Raw genomic sequence first — 17417 nt, 5'->3', positions numbered from 1 at the left:
CACAATCAACAATTATTTTCACTTCAATGCAAGACTGAGGACCTTCTTGGCTTTCGGGAACATAAAGGATGAATGCAACCATTCATAGCAGCTAGATTATCGACAACCAATATCACACCAAGGTTTGACAATTGTATGTCAAGACTCTGCCAAAAAGGCAGAAATTCACTTTAACTTTGTGTGGCAAGATTTGCATCAAAATACCTGTAAGGAAGTGGGTTTCTGTTGCAGTAACCCCCCCCCCCCCCACACACACACTTTTTGCCTGATAACTGATGCACTTTTCCTTATTGTGCCCTGGGCTCCTGCCAATCAGGTGCCCAGGGCTTGTGTTCCTTCCCTAAAAACTGCCTAACAGCCAAAACCCAATTGGCATCTCTGGTCACATGTCAGCCCCTGGTAAATGGTACCCTAGGTGCCCAGGGCCTTGTGACCAGAGAAGGCCCCTAAGGGCAGCAGCACTTATTGTGCCACCCTTAGAGGCCCTGTACCCTGACACACACACACTGCTTTTGCAGGCTGCGTGTCTGGGTGCCGAACAAAAGAAAGAGTCAACATGGCACACATCCCTGAGTGCCATGCCCACAACACACACTGCCCTGGCATACCTCAGTCACCCCTCTAGCTGGGTGCCCTATGCCAGTGGTGTGGGCACAGGTGCATGAGCCCTGTGCCCCTACAGTACCCAGGTCCATTCCTGGGAACTGTAAGTGCAGTGCTGCCTTTAAGAGTATATGGTGCTGGGAGGTCGTCAACACGAACTCCACAGCACCATGATGGCTACACTGAAGACTGAGAAGTTTGGTATCAAACTTCTCAGCACAGTACCTTACTGTAAGATGCACGACAGAGGGCATCTTAGAGATGCCCCCTTAACCTAACCTACAATCCACATCTTGTCTGAGGGGCTGCCTAGGCTGCCACACAGCAGACATGTTGCTGGGCCCCTGGGTAGAGAGCCATCTGCTCTCCTGGGCCTGCAATAATGCCCATCCTGGGTGAGGTGCGAAGTCTCCTCCCCCAGGATGGACAGAGGAAGCTTCAAAGGCATTCCGCCTTTGTGAGCTTCTCCAGGCCACTTGCTGTACCCAGCAACTGGCCCCTACCGGTTCTCAACCCCTTCTCTGGCAGGAAGCCTGTCCGGAAACCCCAAGGAAGGACCGGGGGTCTGCCAGCCTCTGCCAACCCCACCCCTCAGGTGGGGAAGGCAAGGTGAAGCACATCTCCGGGCTCTCACCATCTTGAAGATGAGATGCCCTGCCCAATCAGGGCTAGGTCACTGCCCCCTCTCACAGGAGAGTGGCAGGATAGGGGGTGTACCCACCCCAGGGCAGGGACCCAGTGGTCCCTGCCCTTAACCTACCTGTAACTCCCCTATATTTAGTATTTAGGGGCACCCTGAACCGTCCTTCGTTAGATTTCAGATTCCGAAACAGCAAAGAAGATCAAGAAGAAAGAAGACCTGCCGTGCAGCTGCTAACAAGAGGAAAACACCAACTGCTTTGGCCCCAGCCCTACCGGCCTGTCGACCCACGAACCTGCTCCCGCTAAATCCTGGCATCTCCCGTGGCCAGCAACCTCACAAACCCCGGAGGACCTGGCTACCTTGTGACTCTGAGCATCTGTGAGTCCCACGGGCAGTGGCACTGCTCAAAGCAAGTAACTGACCCCTGGCACCAGCCAGGAACCGCAAACCCTGCACACACTGCACCCGCCAAGCCTGGCCTGTGCTGGAGTGGACAAAGACCCAGAGGACGTTCCCACGGCGACTGTGACCCCGAATCCGGCACCCAAGGACCCACCTCGACGCTCCAGACAACTCCTGCAGCCTCAGGACCAGGGACCCCCCCCAACCGCGATCAACAGAGGGTAGGATTTCCCGACACCAAAAGGCACCCCGGCGCCCTGCGACCCCCTGTGCCCAACTCCTGGGTACCTACCTATCCTCAAACTACCCAACTTACCTCTCGAAGTGGTGGTCACACCTGAAGAATCTTCGTCCCTGAGCTTGCAGCCTTTGTTCGTCCTTGAGCTTTTCCATTGCAATCCATTGAGCGCCCGACGGCTCAAAAGCACCCTGCACCCAGCCACCCGAGTGGCCCTGGCAGTGCAACTTCTACCACTACCTACTTCCCCATTTGCCCTGAGCAAGTGACCAGGAGCCCAGCTCCCACAGCCGCGTGGCCTGCTAGTCAGCAGCCACCAACCAAGGGCCCCCTGCCTTCCATAGGATAACATTGGGCCTAACTCACTTGGCACCCGGTTGCCCCTGTGCCGCTGAGGGTGTAACAACTGTACTTACCTGACCCTGGGAGACCCCTGCGTCTATGCCCAGAACCTTAACTCTGCCAGTCGAGTACTTACCCAAAAGCCATTAACTCACTTTTTTTCCCCATAGGGTAACACTGACTGGTTTCACTTGAAATTTCTTCGAAGTGTGGAGTTTCTAAACTTTAAAATATTCACCTAAAATCAACCGAGTAACGAAAACGGAAATACTCACCTGCTATTAGGAGAGAGCCCAGCGCGGGATCTTGGTGCCCAGCACTGACCCTGAAAAGTACTTACAACCGTACTTAACACCAACTCAATTTTCTTCCATAGGAAACCATTGACTGTTTTTCTGTGAAATTTCTTCTAAGTGTTGATTTTGCAAACTTATAAATATTCCTTAAAAATCGCCTGTATAACTTAAACGCAGTTTAACTGCTTACAGGTGGTACACTAGTGCTGGATCCAGGATCCAACACTGACCTAGAAAAAGTAACCATAACCCCACTTACCCGCTAAGTGAATTTCCTCCCATAGGATAACATTGGTAATTTGATTAGAAAAAGTTTGTCAACATTAAAAAAAAAGCAAAATATTGTTTAAAAATCACAACAGTAACTAAAACGTATTTACTAATTTGTTTCCAAGAACTGTCCCATGACTGAATCTAGGAATCAGTCCTGGAGTTAGAAAAGTAATCCTGAAAGTAATCAATTGCATATAACTTAAAATTCCCATTGAGCGCGATGTATTATTTTGTTTGAAATTGTGTTGCCTATTGCAACAAACAGTAACTATTACATGCAAAAGTCAATTGCCTATTGCAAAGTATTTAACTAAAGCATCTCATTCTGAGAACGTATATTTTGATACCTATTGTTGGTTCTAAAATAAAATAACCATATATTTTCATATACAAACCATTGGCCTAGAGTTCAGTTATTGAGTGTGTGAGACCATTTGCTGACTGAGTGTGTACAACAAATGCTTTACACTGTCCTCTGATACTGCCTTACTGCTCGACCAAGCTACCACTTTAGAGAGTAAGGTTATATCTAACTTTAGCCTCTGAGGACTGTGGACTCTGTGCACACTGTACCTATTTGGGAACAGTATATACAGAGCCACTTTCTCACAGTACCCCATTTTAAAATTTGCACAAGAAAGAATCAATCAATCAGGGAAGCGCGCTACTCACCCGTGAGGGTCTCAAGGCGCGGGGTGGGGGGTGTTTAGCCGAAGAGCCAGGTCTTGAGGGTCTTCCTGAAGGTGTTCAGGGAGGGGGCGCGTCTGATGTCTGCCGGTAGCTCGTTTCAGGTCTTGGCTGCAATGTGAGAGAACGATCTTCCACCTGCTCTGGCTCTGTGGATGCGCGGCGTTTCGGCCAGTGTGAGGTTGGAAGATCGGAGGTTTCTTTTGGGTACGTGGAAGTTGATTCTGTCGTTAAGGTATTTGGGTCCGTTGTTGTGTAGGCATTTGTAGGCGTGAGTGAGGATTTTGAAAGCGACTCTTTTCTCCACGGGGAGCCAGTGGAGACTTCGTAGGTGTTGACTGATGTGTTCGTGTCGGGGGATGCCGAGGACAAGTCTGGCAGCGGTGTTCTGTATTGTCTGGAGTTTGCGGAGTAGGGACTTGTTGATGCCGGTGTAGAGTGCGTTTCCATAGTCCAGTCTGATGGTGATGAGTGCGTGGGTGACTGTCTTCCTTGACTCAGGGGGATCCACTTGAAGGTCTTGCGGAGGATGCAGAGGGTGTTGAAGCAGCTGCAGGGGACGGCGTTGACCCGTCGGCTCATGGTGAGTGATGAGTAGAGTATGATGCCGAGGTTCTTGGCGTGGTCTGAGGGGGTAGGTGGGCTTCCGAGGGCAGTCGGCCACCAGGTGCTGTTCCATGCAGAAGGGGTGGTACCGAGGAATGGATTTTATTTTGCCTTTTGAATGCAGGGAGGAATACAACCACATCAGAATGAGTGTGGGAGACAATTTTGAACTAATGCTTCTCACCCCTAACAGTATGATTACTGGGATCATACTCCGGATCCCACGGGGCTGGAGGACACAGAATAATTGCCATAAAGAATAAATAAATGAAAATGTATAAAGCGCATCTGTGACCTAAAAGATATCCTGGTGCTAGAAGCTCATGTGGGCCAAGATCCAACATAGGAAAGAAGTCATCAGGCACCACCTATGCAGTTAAGGGTAACAGACTGGCCTGTTGCACCAGAGTTGGCACAGTAGATGGTACAGACAGCAAAGTTGGCCACTGAAGCAGACAATACCGGGGCAAGATTCTTACATAGTGCACCTTCTGGCGCTCCATGTTTATCATTTTCTAAAGTATTCTAAGCATGCAAGTCTCAATCAACAAAAACAGGTCACTGACATACAGACTGGAGCCCAAGCCAAGGTGACTCAAAGAATATCTTATCAGCACTTGAAGCAATGTTTGTGCATTTACAGGCGAAACGTAAGTAAATACAAACAGTAAGCAGAACAACTTCTGCTGTGGGTGAAAAAACAGCTAGAGGTGCACTGAATGAATCAAGGGCCAGCAGACTGACAGCCAAGCACAAGAAAAACACAAGCGTGCATTTAGTACTAGATGCTGGCAATGCACACATTCTTTCTCAACCACGAGGAAGCTACAGATTAGAGTTGGCAGCCTGTGAAAACGCTTGGTATTGCTATCCAGGTACAAAACCATACACCAGGGCTTCTCAATAATAGTTTCTATGCAAAGAGAGAAAGCCACTATGGTGAAGATAAGAATATTGGATGTGCTAACAGTCTGGCAAGCCCTTAATAGCCATATTAAACAAATGTAATGTCCACTTTACGCTTTCATCTACTAAACATGAACATCAGATAACGCAGACTAAATGCATTACTAAAATACTCACTGTCGTCCAACTTTACAGGTATGTTGTTTGGTCCCTCCTCTGCAGTTCCATCCCCACCACCTCGTGATCGTGAATTCCAGACTTTGATCACTTCCACATCATTTTCACTGCCACTCTCACTTGAATTGCTACTTTCTTTCTTCCCTTTTTTCACTTTTGGTGCTGGCGCCCTATTAAAAAAACATATGCTCACATAAATATTCTTGGACATGAAAGAACAGTGCATGTAACAAATATATGGAAGAAACTGGGAAAATACTAACGACAGCCTCATCCATCATGTGTACAATTGACTGATGTAATTTTCTTTCTTGACTCTGTCCACGCCCTTGGAGGAGGAGCTCAATAACTGTTCATATATGACTATATGTAGTTCTCTAGATTGGTAACTTTTTATTTATGGAAAAGGAGAACATTTTGCTAAACGGGGATGTGCGAGGGTAGTGTGGTTAGATAAGAGTATTCACCAGAAAGAGGATCAATGAAGGTAAATAACTTGTTCTTCTGATGGATACTTCGAATTGCAGATTCCACACCAAGCAGTACCTACCGACGGGTCTGTGGAACGGCTCAAACTAAAATGTCCGAACTGAACGGACAAAATGCCCATCCAAAGGACTTGACGGGCAAGGCATTAGTGCTTTGTGAATGTGTGCACTGATTCCCACATACCAGCCTGACATATCCGGATGGGCACTCCAATGTAGTGGGAGCAGCCTTAGATCTGGTGGAATGAGTCCTCAATGAAGTCTCTCCTCTTCTGAGCAATGGGGGACGGGGGGCACAAATTGTCGAAAGAGTAGGAAAATGCCCCTTTGAGTGGTCACCCCCACTTTTTGCTAGGCTCTGCTGCTGTTTTTTTTTTTTTTACTCTGCACGCTTGGTCACTGCTGTCCAGTGTATGTGCTCTGACCCCTAAAAAGATGTCACCTACATGGCATACTTAACTTACCTATAAATCCCTAGTACAAAGTATAACTAGGGCATGTAGGTTAAAGGCACTAGTAGACTGCAGCATTCCGTGCCACCACTGAAAAACATGACTGCAGGCCTGCCACCAGTAACCTGGCTGTGCAGGTTGAAGTTGCACATTTGACTTGTTGAAACAACCTCTTTTGACAGGCCTAAACTCGCCTTTTAAATATTATTAAGTCCCTTCCAAATTATCCTTGTGTGACCATAAGGCAGTGTGCATGGTATTTAAAAGTCGACATCTACCAGTTTAATGTTAAATATACCCTTAGAGTGATCAGGCCTCAACACTATTTTCACTGTATCAGGGTTAGCTGTTACATAGGAAAGCATTGAGAATGAATATGAAAACCAAAAAATGTTATCTCTCCCTTGGAATCAGATAAAAAGATTTTTATCCTTAGACTTTTAAAAATATTTATTACCAATCCATTTGTAAGTTGGGATTTACAACAAATAGGCTCTAGCAGCTCATATGCATGAGCAAACTGTCACCCACAAACTGAATAGCTCCTTAATGAGGTGTGAATTGGCTACCAGAGATGACAGCAGGCTTGGTGTGGGGAACTGTCCGGTTCCTCTAATAGCATGACCATCCGGGTAGGTCAAAGAACTTAATTATCTTTGAAGGGGCCTGTCTTGTCACAGGCAGATGTAGCTCACACCTGGGCCTGTCTCTTCTACTGTCCTTCTTGTCAGATAGGTAGCAATCTCAGTGGGAAAGTTGTCCTCAGAAATGGTTTTGAGTGAACACAATGAAGGGTTTGCTCATTTTCCGGTCCACAACTATGTTGGACACAGGAGCTTTGCACAAGCGTTGAAAGATTCTAGCATGCTAGATTTAGGTAGAGGGGCTCTGTGGGACTGTATGCAGTAGGACACAAAGACACTGCTGTAAAAGTGGGTAGGGTTATGCTGGGAATTTTGTCCCTTCAGTTAGGAAGGAACCAAGAGTCACCCCATCCACAAGCTAGTGCCAGGCATAAATGAGGCAGTCCAGTCTACATTCTTAAGAACACTTCTCGGCCTGTGGAAGACAAAAGAAAGAGTGTGACTTGTGAGGAGAATCCTACGGGCTAAACCTGCTCCCACATGTAACCAAGACAAAGAAGTGGACTCAAAGTGCCTCCTGTAAAACTACAGAGACAAAAACGCTGCAGAAAGCCCACTTTTCTGAAGTAGCCTAGAGGACCAGCTTCAACTAGACCTGCCCTGGACCCATCTTGTGGCTTTTGCTGGTTTGAATCCTAACCAAGTGTTACACCCCCTAAGCACCAGGACCTGGACTGTCCCCAAACAGCAAGAGGTGGGACTTCGAACCTTTTTTACACACTTTCTGCCTGGAGGCCCAGCGGACACCGGGATCACTGTTGTAGAAGAAGCCTTCAAACCACTGTTTGGCCTGAAATTGCCGACTTGTCAAGTCTACCTTCTGATGCAGCTTGCCCCACCGACAACTCATTGACAGAAACGTTTATTGAAGAAAAAGTGGTTAAGTCAAAAGGTAAACTTTCCACCAAGACAAACATGGTTCCTCTGTCCACCCAGCCATCCATCGCGCTCAGTATTAACTTTTGACTTTGACCTGGTCGCAAGTTACAATTAGGACTTTGCACTTTTAGTCCCTATTTTCAATTAAAACTTTATAAATGCATATGTCCACTTCCCCTTATTGGATTTGACGTCATTTTGTTCATGACAATCTAACAAGTTACTTACCTTCGGTAACGATGTATCTGTGAGACATATGTAGCTATTGAATCCTTACCCCCTGGTGTCAGACTGGATCTGGAGAAATTATGTGATAGCAGTACCCATGTGCGTCAGTAGGCGGCGTATGGTCGACTCTGCGTTCGTTGTTGTGGTTGCCAGGATGACATTGCGGCGTCTACTTAGATGCCGCCCCTGCGTGCTGACAGCTCTGACATGACTTTCCACGCCTGAAGCGCAGAGCCATGCAAGACATTGACCACTGGTGCATATAATGAGGGCTCTAGAAGGGAATCCCTATCCCGAGAAGTCAGATCGCAGAACAGGGAGGATGGGTGGGGCGGTAAGGAATCTATAACTACATATGTCTCTTACAGATACATTGCTACCGAAGGTAGGTAACTTATTCATCTGTAAAAGACTTTAGTTATGGATTCCTTACCTTAGAATAGATACCCCAGCAATACCAACCTTGGTGGTGGGTATGTGAACTAAGTTCACACCAGAAAGTCCTGGAGAACAGAACGGCCAAAGAAGCAGTGTCTCTCCGGACAATGTTTAGTGAATGTGTGCAGCGGAACTCCACGTCCCAAAGCAGTAGTGGTTCCGGTAGCTCTGGTAAAGTGGGCGCGCAGTCCCACTGGAGGTTCCTTTTTTGCCAAAGAATAACAGATCTTGATGCATAAGACAACGCATCGACAGATGATACGTTTGTGCACGGCCCAACCCTTCTTCCCACTACATAACCCACGAGGAGTTGATAGACCACCTGGAATTCTTTAGTGCAGTCAAGGTAGAAGGACAGCACACATTTTGGGACCACACGGTGGAGTCTCTCCTCCTCCTTGGAAGGGTGCGGAGGCGGAAATAAGGTGGGCAATGTGATGTTCTGACCAATGTAGAAAGAGGTAGCCACTGTAGGAGAGTAGATTCTGCTTTCTATGTTCACCCCCACTTTTTGCTTTTGCTTCACTGGTTTTCGACTTAGATGTGGCGGTGGGCCTGCTAATCAGACCCACAGCCCAGCTGTTCTCTCTCTAAATTCATAATATGTACTTTAGGTACATAACCCAATTGGTAAGGATCACCTTATAGGTCCCTGTACAGTGTACCCTGGGTACCCAGGGCCTAGGTGTACCCTAGGCCTACCAGGGGCTGCAGCATGTATTATGCGACCCCTGGCTGGCCTTCCATTATGACACAGCTGGCTGATCACTCAGCTGGTCCAAGGTTGTGTAATCACCCCTTGCTTAGGCATAGTATTCCTATGCCTACCTTATATATAGACAAATGGGTAACCTATCAGTCACTCCTATGGCAGGCCTTAACAATCCTGAAGGCAGAGTGTTTGGTAACATGTGAGATGGTGCTCTAGCATGAGCTGAGCCTGTGTGCAGCTTTCGGAACCATGTCCTAATAGCTGTTCTATGATATCGCCTACCATATACTCTTAAAGTGGCTTATAATCCTCGCAGTTATGGTAACTATGGTTTGGCTTTATCAAAACATGTCGTGTAAGGTGTCTAACACTTTGGAATACTACCCCCACACCATTTCTGGCGATGAGGATAGTATTTCCCCCTTCTAGAGGGAGAAGACATGTTGAAGACCTACTACCCGGTTAAAGTTAACCAGAGCCCCAGCGTCACAAAATGGACGCTGCTGCCACAGACACAAGTCTGACCTTCTGCTGCTGGGAGTCCTTCCAGCGAGGGAGGCTTGGACAATAGGTTTCCTGCCTTGGGAGGTGCTAGCACCACCCTAGACAGGACTTAGTGTATTGGGGCAGGGAGGGATGAATGAAACGAGACACTGCCTGGGGCACACAAGGTGTCCCATGCATAGTCCGGTTCAAACCGTTGCTGGGGCACTCCAGCCCCAGTCCTGGCACGAAACTGGACAAAGGGAAGGGGGTGTAACCACCCCCCTCCCTGGTCCCACCCACAGGAGGGACCTAGCAGGTAAACCAGACCCCCAGATTAGTATAAGAGTGGGAGCTGGGTCCTTAGGACTTTAGATTATCCTGAAAAACTGCAACTTGAACAGAAACTCTGGACCTTCGACATTTGACTACGGAAGAAGACTGAAGAATCTCCCTTGTGGCCAAGGAGTGACCACCCTGTGCAAACAGGCACCATCAAGAGACCTGCCGTTTGCTTTGCCCAAGTTCTACGAGGAACCGACTGCAGAGCCCAACCAGCGCCTTGACTTCCAGACTTCTCCGACCCTGATCCACATCCACAGCAAAGACGAGATCCGTGGAGTTGAAGAGGGACGTGGGACCGGCTACCTGGGAAAATTGGCGACTAGCTTCCAACGCAGCTTCTGAGGCATCCTCGAAGTTGTGCCCCAACCCCGAGCACCATCTGCACCGAAGATTAGCCCTCCACACTCCACGAGTTCTGCGTGGGGCCCTTCTGCATTTTCCTGCTCAACGCTTGTAGGAGAGTAGGGTCTGCTTTCTATGTTCACCCCCACTTTTTGCTTTTGCTTCACTGGTTTTCGACTTAGATGTGGCTGTGGGCCTGCTAATCAGACCCACAGCCCAGCTATTCTCTCTCTAAATTCACACTATGTACTTTAGGTGCATAACTCAATTGGTAAGGATCACCTTATTGGCCCCTGTACAGTGTACCTTAGGTACCCAGGGCATAGGTGTACCCTAGGCCTACCAGGGGCTGCAGCATGTATTATGCCACCCCTGGCCTTCCATTATGACACAACTGGCTGATCACTCAGCTGGGGCAAGGTCGTGTAATCACCCCTTGCTTAGGTGTAGTATTCCTATACCTACCTTATATATAGACACATGTGTACCTATCAGCCACTCCTATGGCAGGCCTTAACAATCCTGGAGGCAGAGTGCTTGGTAACATGTGAGATGGTGCTCTAGCATGAGCTGAGCCTGTCTGCAGCTTTCGGAACCATGTCCTTATAGCTGTTCTATGATATAGCCTACCATATACTCTTAAAGTGCCTTATCATCTTAAACGGTTATGGTAACTATGGTTTGGCTTTATCAAAACATGTCGTGTAAGGTGTCTAACACTTTGGAATAATACCCCCATCCCATTTCTGGCGATGAGGATATTATTCCTCCCTTTTAGAGGGAGAAGACATGTTGAAACCTACTTACCCGGTTAAAGTTAACCAGAGCCCCAGCATCACAAAATGGACGCTGCTGCCACAGACACAAGTCTGACCTCCTGCTGCTGGGAGTCCTTCCAGCGAGGGAGGCTTGGACAATAGGTTTCCTGCCTTGGGAGGTGCGAGCACCACCCCAGACAGGACTTAGTGTATTGGGGCAGGGAGGGATGAAAGAAACTAGACACTGCCTGGGGCACACAAGGTGTCCCATGCATAGTCCACTTCAAACCGGCGCTGGGGCACTCCAGCACCAGCTCTAGCGCGAAACTGGACAAAGTAAAGGGGGTGTAACCACTCCCCTTCCTGGTCCCACCCATAGGAGGGACCTTGCAGGTAGCCCAGCCCACTAGCCCAGTATATCAGTAGGTAGCTGAGCCCTGCAGGATTAGATTATCCTGAATCTGCAACTTGAACAGAAACTCTGGACCTTCGACCTCAGGAAGAAGACTGAAGAATCTCCCTTGTGGCCAAGGAGTGACCACCCTGGGCAACCAGGCACCATCCAGCGACCGCTGCTTGCTTTGCGACTGATCCTACAAGGGACGACTGCAGAGACTGACCAGCGCCGTGACTTCCAGACACCTCTGAACCAGATCCACATCGACAGCAAAGCTGAGACCCGTGGAAGCGACGTGGGACCGGCGACTTGGGTAAAGTGGCTAGTAACTGACTAGCGCGACTTCTGAGGCTTCCTTGAGGCTGTGCTTGGGGAATTGAGAAGCCCCAATCCAGAGCACCATCTGCAACGAAGATCAGCTCCCCACACTTCACGTGTTCTGCGTGGGGCCCTTCTGCACCCGAGTTGCTCGACGTGTTGTACGGTTGCTGGCCCGTTGGCTAGTGACCTCTGCGACGACGAACCTTTGATTTCACCTTGCTGGTCCGGCTCCTCCAGACTGGCACCCGCTCCTCTGTGAAAGAGAAGCACCCCAGACCTTCCTGGTCTGCACCAGAAGCAAGTCCTCCATCCTGCGTGGGTTCCGCTTGCCAAGGCTTGTTGGGTCCTAACTCGACATCAACGCCACCGACAGCAAGAGCCTTCGTGGGACAGCTCACCTCCTGGTCCTGGTCGTCCTCGACGTCTCCTGGTACCCGTGGGTGCTGCGACAAGCTTCTCCTGCATCTTCACGACATCGCCTGGTTCCTTCCCGGCTCCTGGCTGGTGACCATGACTCTGTCCCTTCTGCTTGCAGGTTCCTTCCTTCTTAATCCCCTCCTTGGGATCCACCGGACACTCTTCACTGACTGCCTGTCAGCAACTTTCCTTCAGGCATCCATAGAAGTCAACGACGAAACCCGACGCAAGTTCACACCTATGCACCCGCAGCCCGTGGGCTAGGTAACTTGAGTACTCCGGTGCTCACAAGGGTATTGACTATCCTAGGGTCTAGTTTCCAAGTCTCGAACTCCTAGTTACTCCAGAAGTGTCCTAAAACTCTTAATTTCTAATTACTACTATTTCTATCGACTTTTACGCATTACGCGTGAGTGTTTCCACTCTGCACCTGAATCCCGTGGGCCTCCCACTTCCTATCCTTTGGTAGTATAGTGTAGCCCCAGCGATTCCCTAGGCCTAGGCCTATCCTGTGTTCGTGACAGTGGTCCTTATACCACTTACTTAGTATATGGTTTGCGTGGCCCCTAGGGCCTAACTGTATTACTTACCTGTGTGACTTAATGTATGCTTAAATAAGACTGTGTTGTACTTACCTCGAATCTCATAAAGAGTGCTGAGGGTTTGACTAGAATAAATACATTCTATTTTTATATATATCTGTTGTGGTGTCCTTTCATTTGGTATTCAAGGGATTACAAATGGTATAACAGCTGGCTTCACATGCCATTCAGAGTTTAGCCTAAGACTGCTCTTGTCCATGCTACCACTAGGATAGCTGGTCTATAAGGTTGACTTTAAAACCAATCACCATAAGGGTTGTTTGGACTGATACAAGGTGTACACTAGAATTAGTGACATCATATATCAGGCCAACTTCTCACAGTAGTTATAGATTCTTTACCTTATAATTACCCCCAGGTGTCAGACTGGATCCGGAGAAATATTTCCGTATCAGTATCCCTGCGCCTCGGTGTAGGAAGCAGGGTTTCTGTTGCAGTAACCCCCCCACTTTTTGCCAGACTACTGATGGACTTTGACTTGATGTGCCCTGGGTCCCTGCCAATCAGCTTCACAGGGCCTGTGTAATTTCCCATAACTGTACCTTTGTAGCCCCAATTGGCACCTATCTTGCCACATGTCAGTCCTATGTAAAAGGTACATGGGTACCAAGGACACTGCGGGCTCTAAGGGCTGCAGCCCTTATTGTGCCACCGTTAGAGGCCCTGTACCTTCACACACACACTGCCTTTGCATGCTGCGTGTTTTGGTGCAGACAAAAGTGAAGAGTCGACATGGCACACATCCCTGTGTGCCATGCCTACAACCTACTGTCCTGTCCTAGGTCAGCCACCCCTCTAGCTGGGTGCACTGTACCAGTTGCGAGGGTACAGGTGCATGAGCCCTGTACCCCTACAGTGTCTAGACCATTTCTTAGACATTGTAAGTGCAGTAATGCCATTAAGAGTATATGGTGCTGGGAGTTTGTCATTAGGAACTCCACAGCACCATAATGGCTGTACAGAAAACTGGGAAGTCTGGTATAAAACTTCTCAGCACATTAAACTCACACTGATGTCAGTGTGGGATTTAATGAAAAATGCACTCACCAGCCTGCCACCGCGAGAAATGTTTCTGGACCCCTGGGGTAGGAGCCTCTGCTCCCTGAGCACAGAAACAGCCTTTCCTGGGTGAAGGTTTTCAGGCCAGGAAGAGCCATATGTGGCAGGGGAGCTTCAGAGGCCTTGACGTCTTAGTAATGCGACTCCCAGCCTCTCCTGCTATTGGGAGCAGGCCCCCTCCTTTTCGGCTGGAAGACAGGCACGAAAATTAGCCAGCTCAGAAGGTGGGCCCACCTCTGCCAACCGCACCCCTCAGGTGGGGGAGCTGTGGTGAATCCCACTCCTCAGTGCCAATCAGGATTAGAGATTGTGCCCCCCCCCACCCCCAAGGTGGGTTGAGCACACCAAGTCACCCTAAGGTCAGTAGCCCATTAGCTACTGCCCTCGAGAACCATAAAATGCGTCCTAAATATACTATTTAGGGGGCAGCCCTGAACCAATAAGTCAGATTCCTGCAACCTACGAAGAGGGATGAAAGATGCCCAGCAGAGGACATTGCAGAGAACAACTGACTTGGCCCCAGCCCTACCGACCCTTCTGCAGTATCCAGAGATCCTGTGCCAAAAGTTGACATATCCTGCACCAGCAACCTCCAGAACCCTGGGAGGACTGACTGCCTTCAACAAAGACCGGATCTCCTGTGAACAAATGCTGTGTTCAAGAGAAACTCACAGGACAGACTCTGAGCCTGCTGAGGAGTTGATTTGTATGGAAACCTGAAAAACTACAACTGTGCAAAACTGAGTTTACTTACCTTTTCTCTAGGAAATGTCTTGGTTAAGGGGGATTGGGGGGGCGGGAATCTTTGGAGGGTGGGGAAGAGGGGAGGGTTTGGAGGGAAGTGAGGTGGTGGGGGGCACAGGGGGGAGAGAGGGATAAAGGGGAAAATTCCACGGCGATTTCGGGTGGCAGTAATAACAATGAAAAGGAAATATATTGCTGCTATTGCTGTTATTGGGACATTATTTTAAGTAAAGTAATTAACCTAACACATAGGTGTTTAGGTAGAATTAATTATGATTTAAGGACTCTGGTATTAATATTGTATGTCATGCAATACTAAAATGTGCTTAATGTATCTGGGCTCAATCATGTTAACCCCTTCGGCGCTCATGACGGAACGGTTCCGTCATGAGCGTCGGTTGAGCTGTGCTCATGACGGAACCGTTCCGTCATGACCACGCCCGCGCAAGCAGCGCTCAGCACAGCGGGGGAATCCGCCCCGCATGGAAGGGGTTAATAAAAGGAAGAGAATTGCCGCTGAAATCCGCTTTATTCAACCAGATATTCTTTGTTTACAAGAAACTCATTTGTCATGGGATAAAAGAAAGCTTATAGTAGATTTAGGTTATACTTTAATTGCTGCCTCTCAACAAACCAATAACACCAGGGGGGTAATGATTTTGTCCAGACCCGGTTATTGTAATGCTGTTCGTAATTTAACAGATAAGTGGGGTAGATGGGCAATATCAGAATTAAAAGTGGGAGGTGGATTCTTTACAATATGCTCAGTTTATGGGTCTAATATAGACGACGCCGAGGCTCTGGGATGGCTAAATACAGAACTTGCTAATTGGAGATCTCCTTTAATTATATGTGGTGATTTGAATATTAATTTAAATACTACGGAGCTGGCTGCCGGCTTAGAAAATTACAGGGGTCGCAAACCACGAGTTTTTAAAGCCCTAAATAATTTGGTTACTGATCACGGCCTGGTTGACATATGGAGTAAAAACCACCCAACACTTCCCGGATATACTTATTACTCTGCTCCTCATAAGAAATTTGTTCGGTTGGACTATTCTTTAATCTCTACATCTATTCAGTGTGGGACTCAGATACAGATATTCCATAGAGTATCATCGGATCATTCCCCAATTTTAATTCAGTGTCCAACCATGAAAGAGGTATATAGTTTAAGAAGCTTCTCATATGATAGGAAGCTATGTCTTGATGAACAATATAGAATTCATATGAATAAGTGGATTGTAGAATTTTTCAATATTAATCTTGGATCAGCTAATATTGAAATGGTATGGGACACATTTAAGGCCTGTTTTAGAGGGGAGGCAGTGAGCTATGGGTTGCATAATCAAAATAAACTACGATTTCAAATGCGGGAGTTGTATAACAGTTTAAGGGTGGCGGAAGAAGAGTTGATTAAAGAAATTGGAAAAAAGGATAATTTATTGAAGATAACTGAGGGCGAGGCCAAAGTAGCACGGTGTCGGGCGAGTATAACTGGGGTATGGACCAAAGAGATTGCGCAGAAATATTTCGTAAATAAACGGTATATCCATGAATATGGAGAATCCATTGGTCGATCCCTGGCTTTAAGATTAAAGATGAAGGCGACTTCTCGTTCAATCCCCAAACTACAGGATCAGTTTGGGGTGACTCATGAGGAGCCGGGAGAAATATTAGATAAATTCCAGCAGTTTTATACGGAATTGTATACTCATCAGCCAAACTCTGTTGCAGGTCAGGAATGGGAAGAGGGCACGTTTAGCAAATTAAATGAGAGCGACTCGGAATTTCTCGATCGCCCCTTCTCTATGGAAGAATTAGAGGTGGCAGTTCGAAGTACACCGAATGGTAAGGCGGCAGGCCCTGATTTTATTCCTGGGGAGGTTTATAAATGTTTTTTTGAATCATTGAAAATGGTTATGCTGGAGACATTTAGATCGGCACAAAGGGGGGCGGCCCCAAATACATGGAATGACGCCTCAAGTGTGGTATTCAGTAAAAAAGGGAAGTCACCGGAGCTACCCGGATCTTACCGCCCAATATCATTGTTGAATTGTGATAGCAAGCTTTATTCTAAAATGATCGCAAACCGGCTATCTAAGGTTATAACACCGCTTGTGGTAACAAATCAACATGGTTTTGTTCCAAAAAGAGGCACGGTTACACATATTAATAGGGTTATCACTTTATTTGCTATAGCGGAAGTGGAAAAGAGGGATCTAGCGTTGATATTACTTGATGCTGAGAAAGCTTTCGACCGGGTGGAGTGGTCATATTTATGGGAAGTGATGAGAAGGATGGGATTTGGGAAGGCTTTCTTGGCAACAATTCAGGTTTTATATAAAACACCCAACGCTAGAATTGTCGCCATGGGCTTAAAATCTGAAAAGATTATTATAACGAGAGGGACACGGCAAGGCTGTCTGTGTTCCCCTTTGCTCTTCGCTTTATTCATTAACCCCTTTATTATTAGTCTCCAAAACTCACCCTATATTAAACCATTCTTTGTAAAAGACATTGCATACTCAGTCTTTGCATACGCGGACGGTATCGCGATTGTAACGACCGATCCTCGAGAGGCAATGGGCGAGATTGAACAATTAGCTAGAGACTTTGGAGTTAGGTCCGGTTATAAACTAAACTCAGTAAAAACTCAAGTTTTGTGCACACAAAATATCCTATTTAAAGATTCAAGGGTCACAAATGAGGTTACTTATTTAGGTATAAAAATCAAAACTCAAATGCAAGAGATAGTAGATACTAATTGGGAAGAGACAATATCTCAAGTTAAGCAATCATTAGAGAGATGGGGCCGTCTACGATTATCTATAATAGGAAGAGGGAACATCATCAAGATGAATGTTCTTGCTGAGATATATCTATTTCGGAGTATTCCATTGGAATTTCCACTTAAAAATATTTTTCAACTTCA

General features: G+C 47.4%; 1 protein-coding gene across 2 annotated transcripts in view; it reads right to left on the bottom strand.

Moving 5' to 3' along the window:
* ATRX (ATRX chromatin remodeler) overlaps positions 1–17417 on the bottom strand; it is a 1501634-nt gene that overhangs the window by 495818 nt on the left and 988399 nt on the right. For both annotated transcript variants that reach the window (XM_085608236.1, XM_085608237.1), the window contains exon 25: positions 5174–5343. In XM_085608236.1, the coding sequence (XP_085464362.1) occupies positions 5174–5343 (170 nt within the window). The remainder of the gene's footprint in view (positions 1–5173; positions 5344–17417) is intronic.

Source organism: Triturus cristatus, chromosome 5_2 (genome assembly GCF_964204655.1).
Source record: "Triturus cristatus chromosome 5_2, aTriCri1.1, whole genome shotgun sequence".
NCBI lineage: Eukaryota > Metazoa > Chordata > Amphibia > Caudata > Salamandridae > Triturus > Triturus cristatus.
This window is presented reverse-complemented; position numbering and strand designations above follow the sequence as displayed.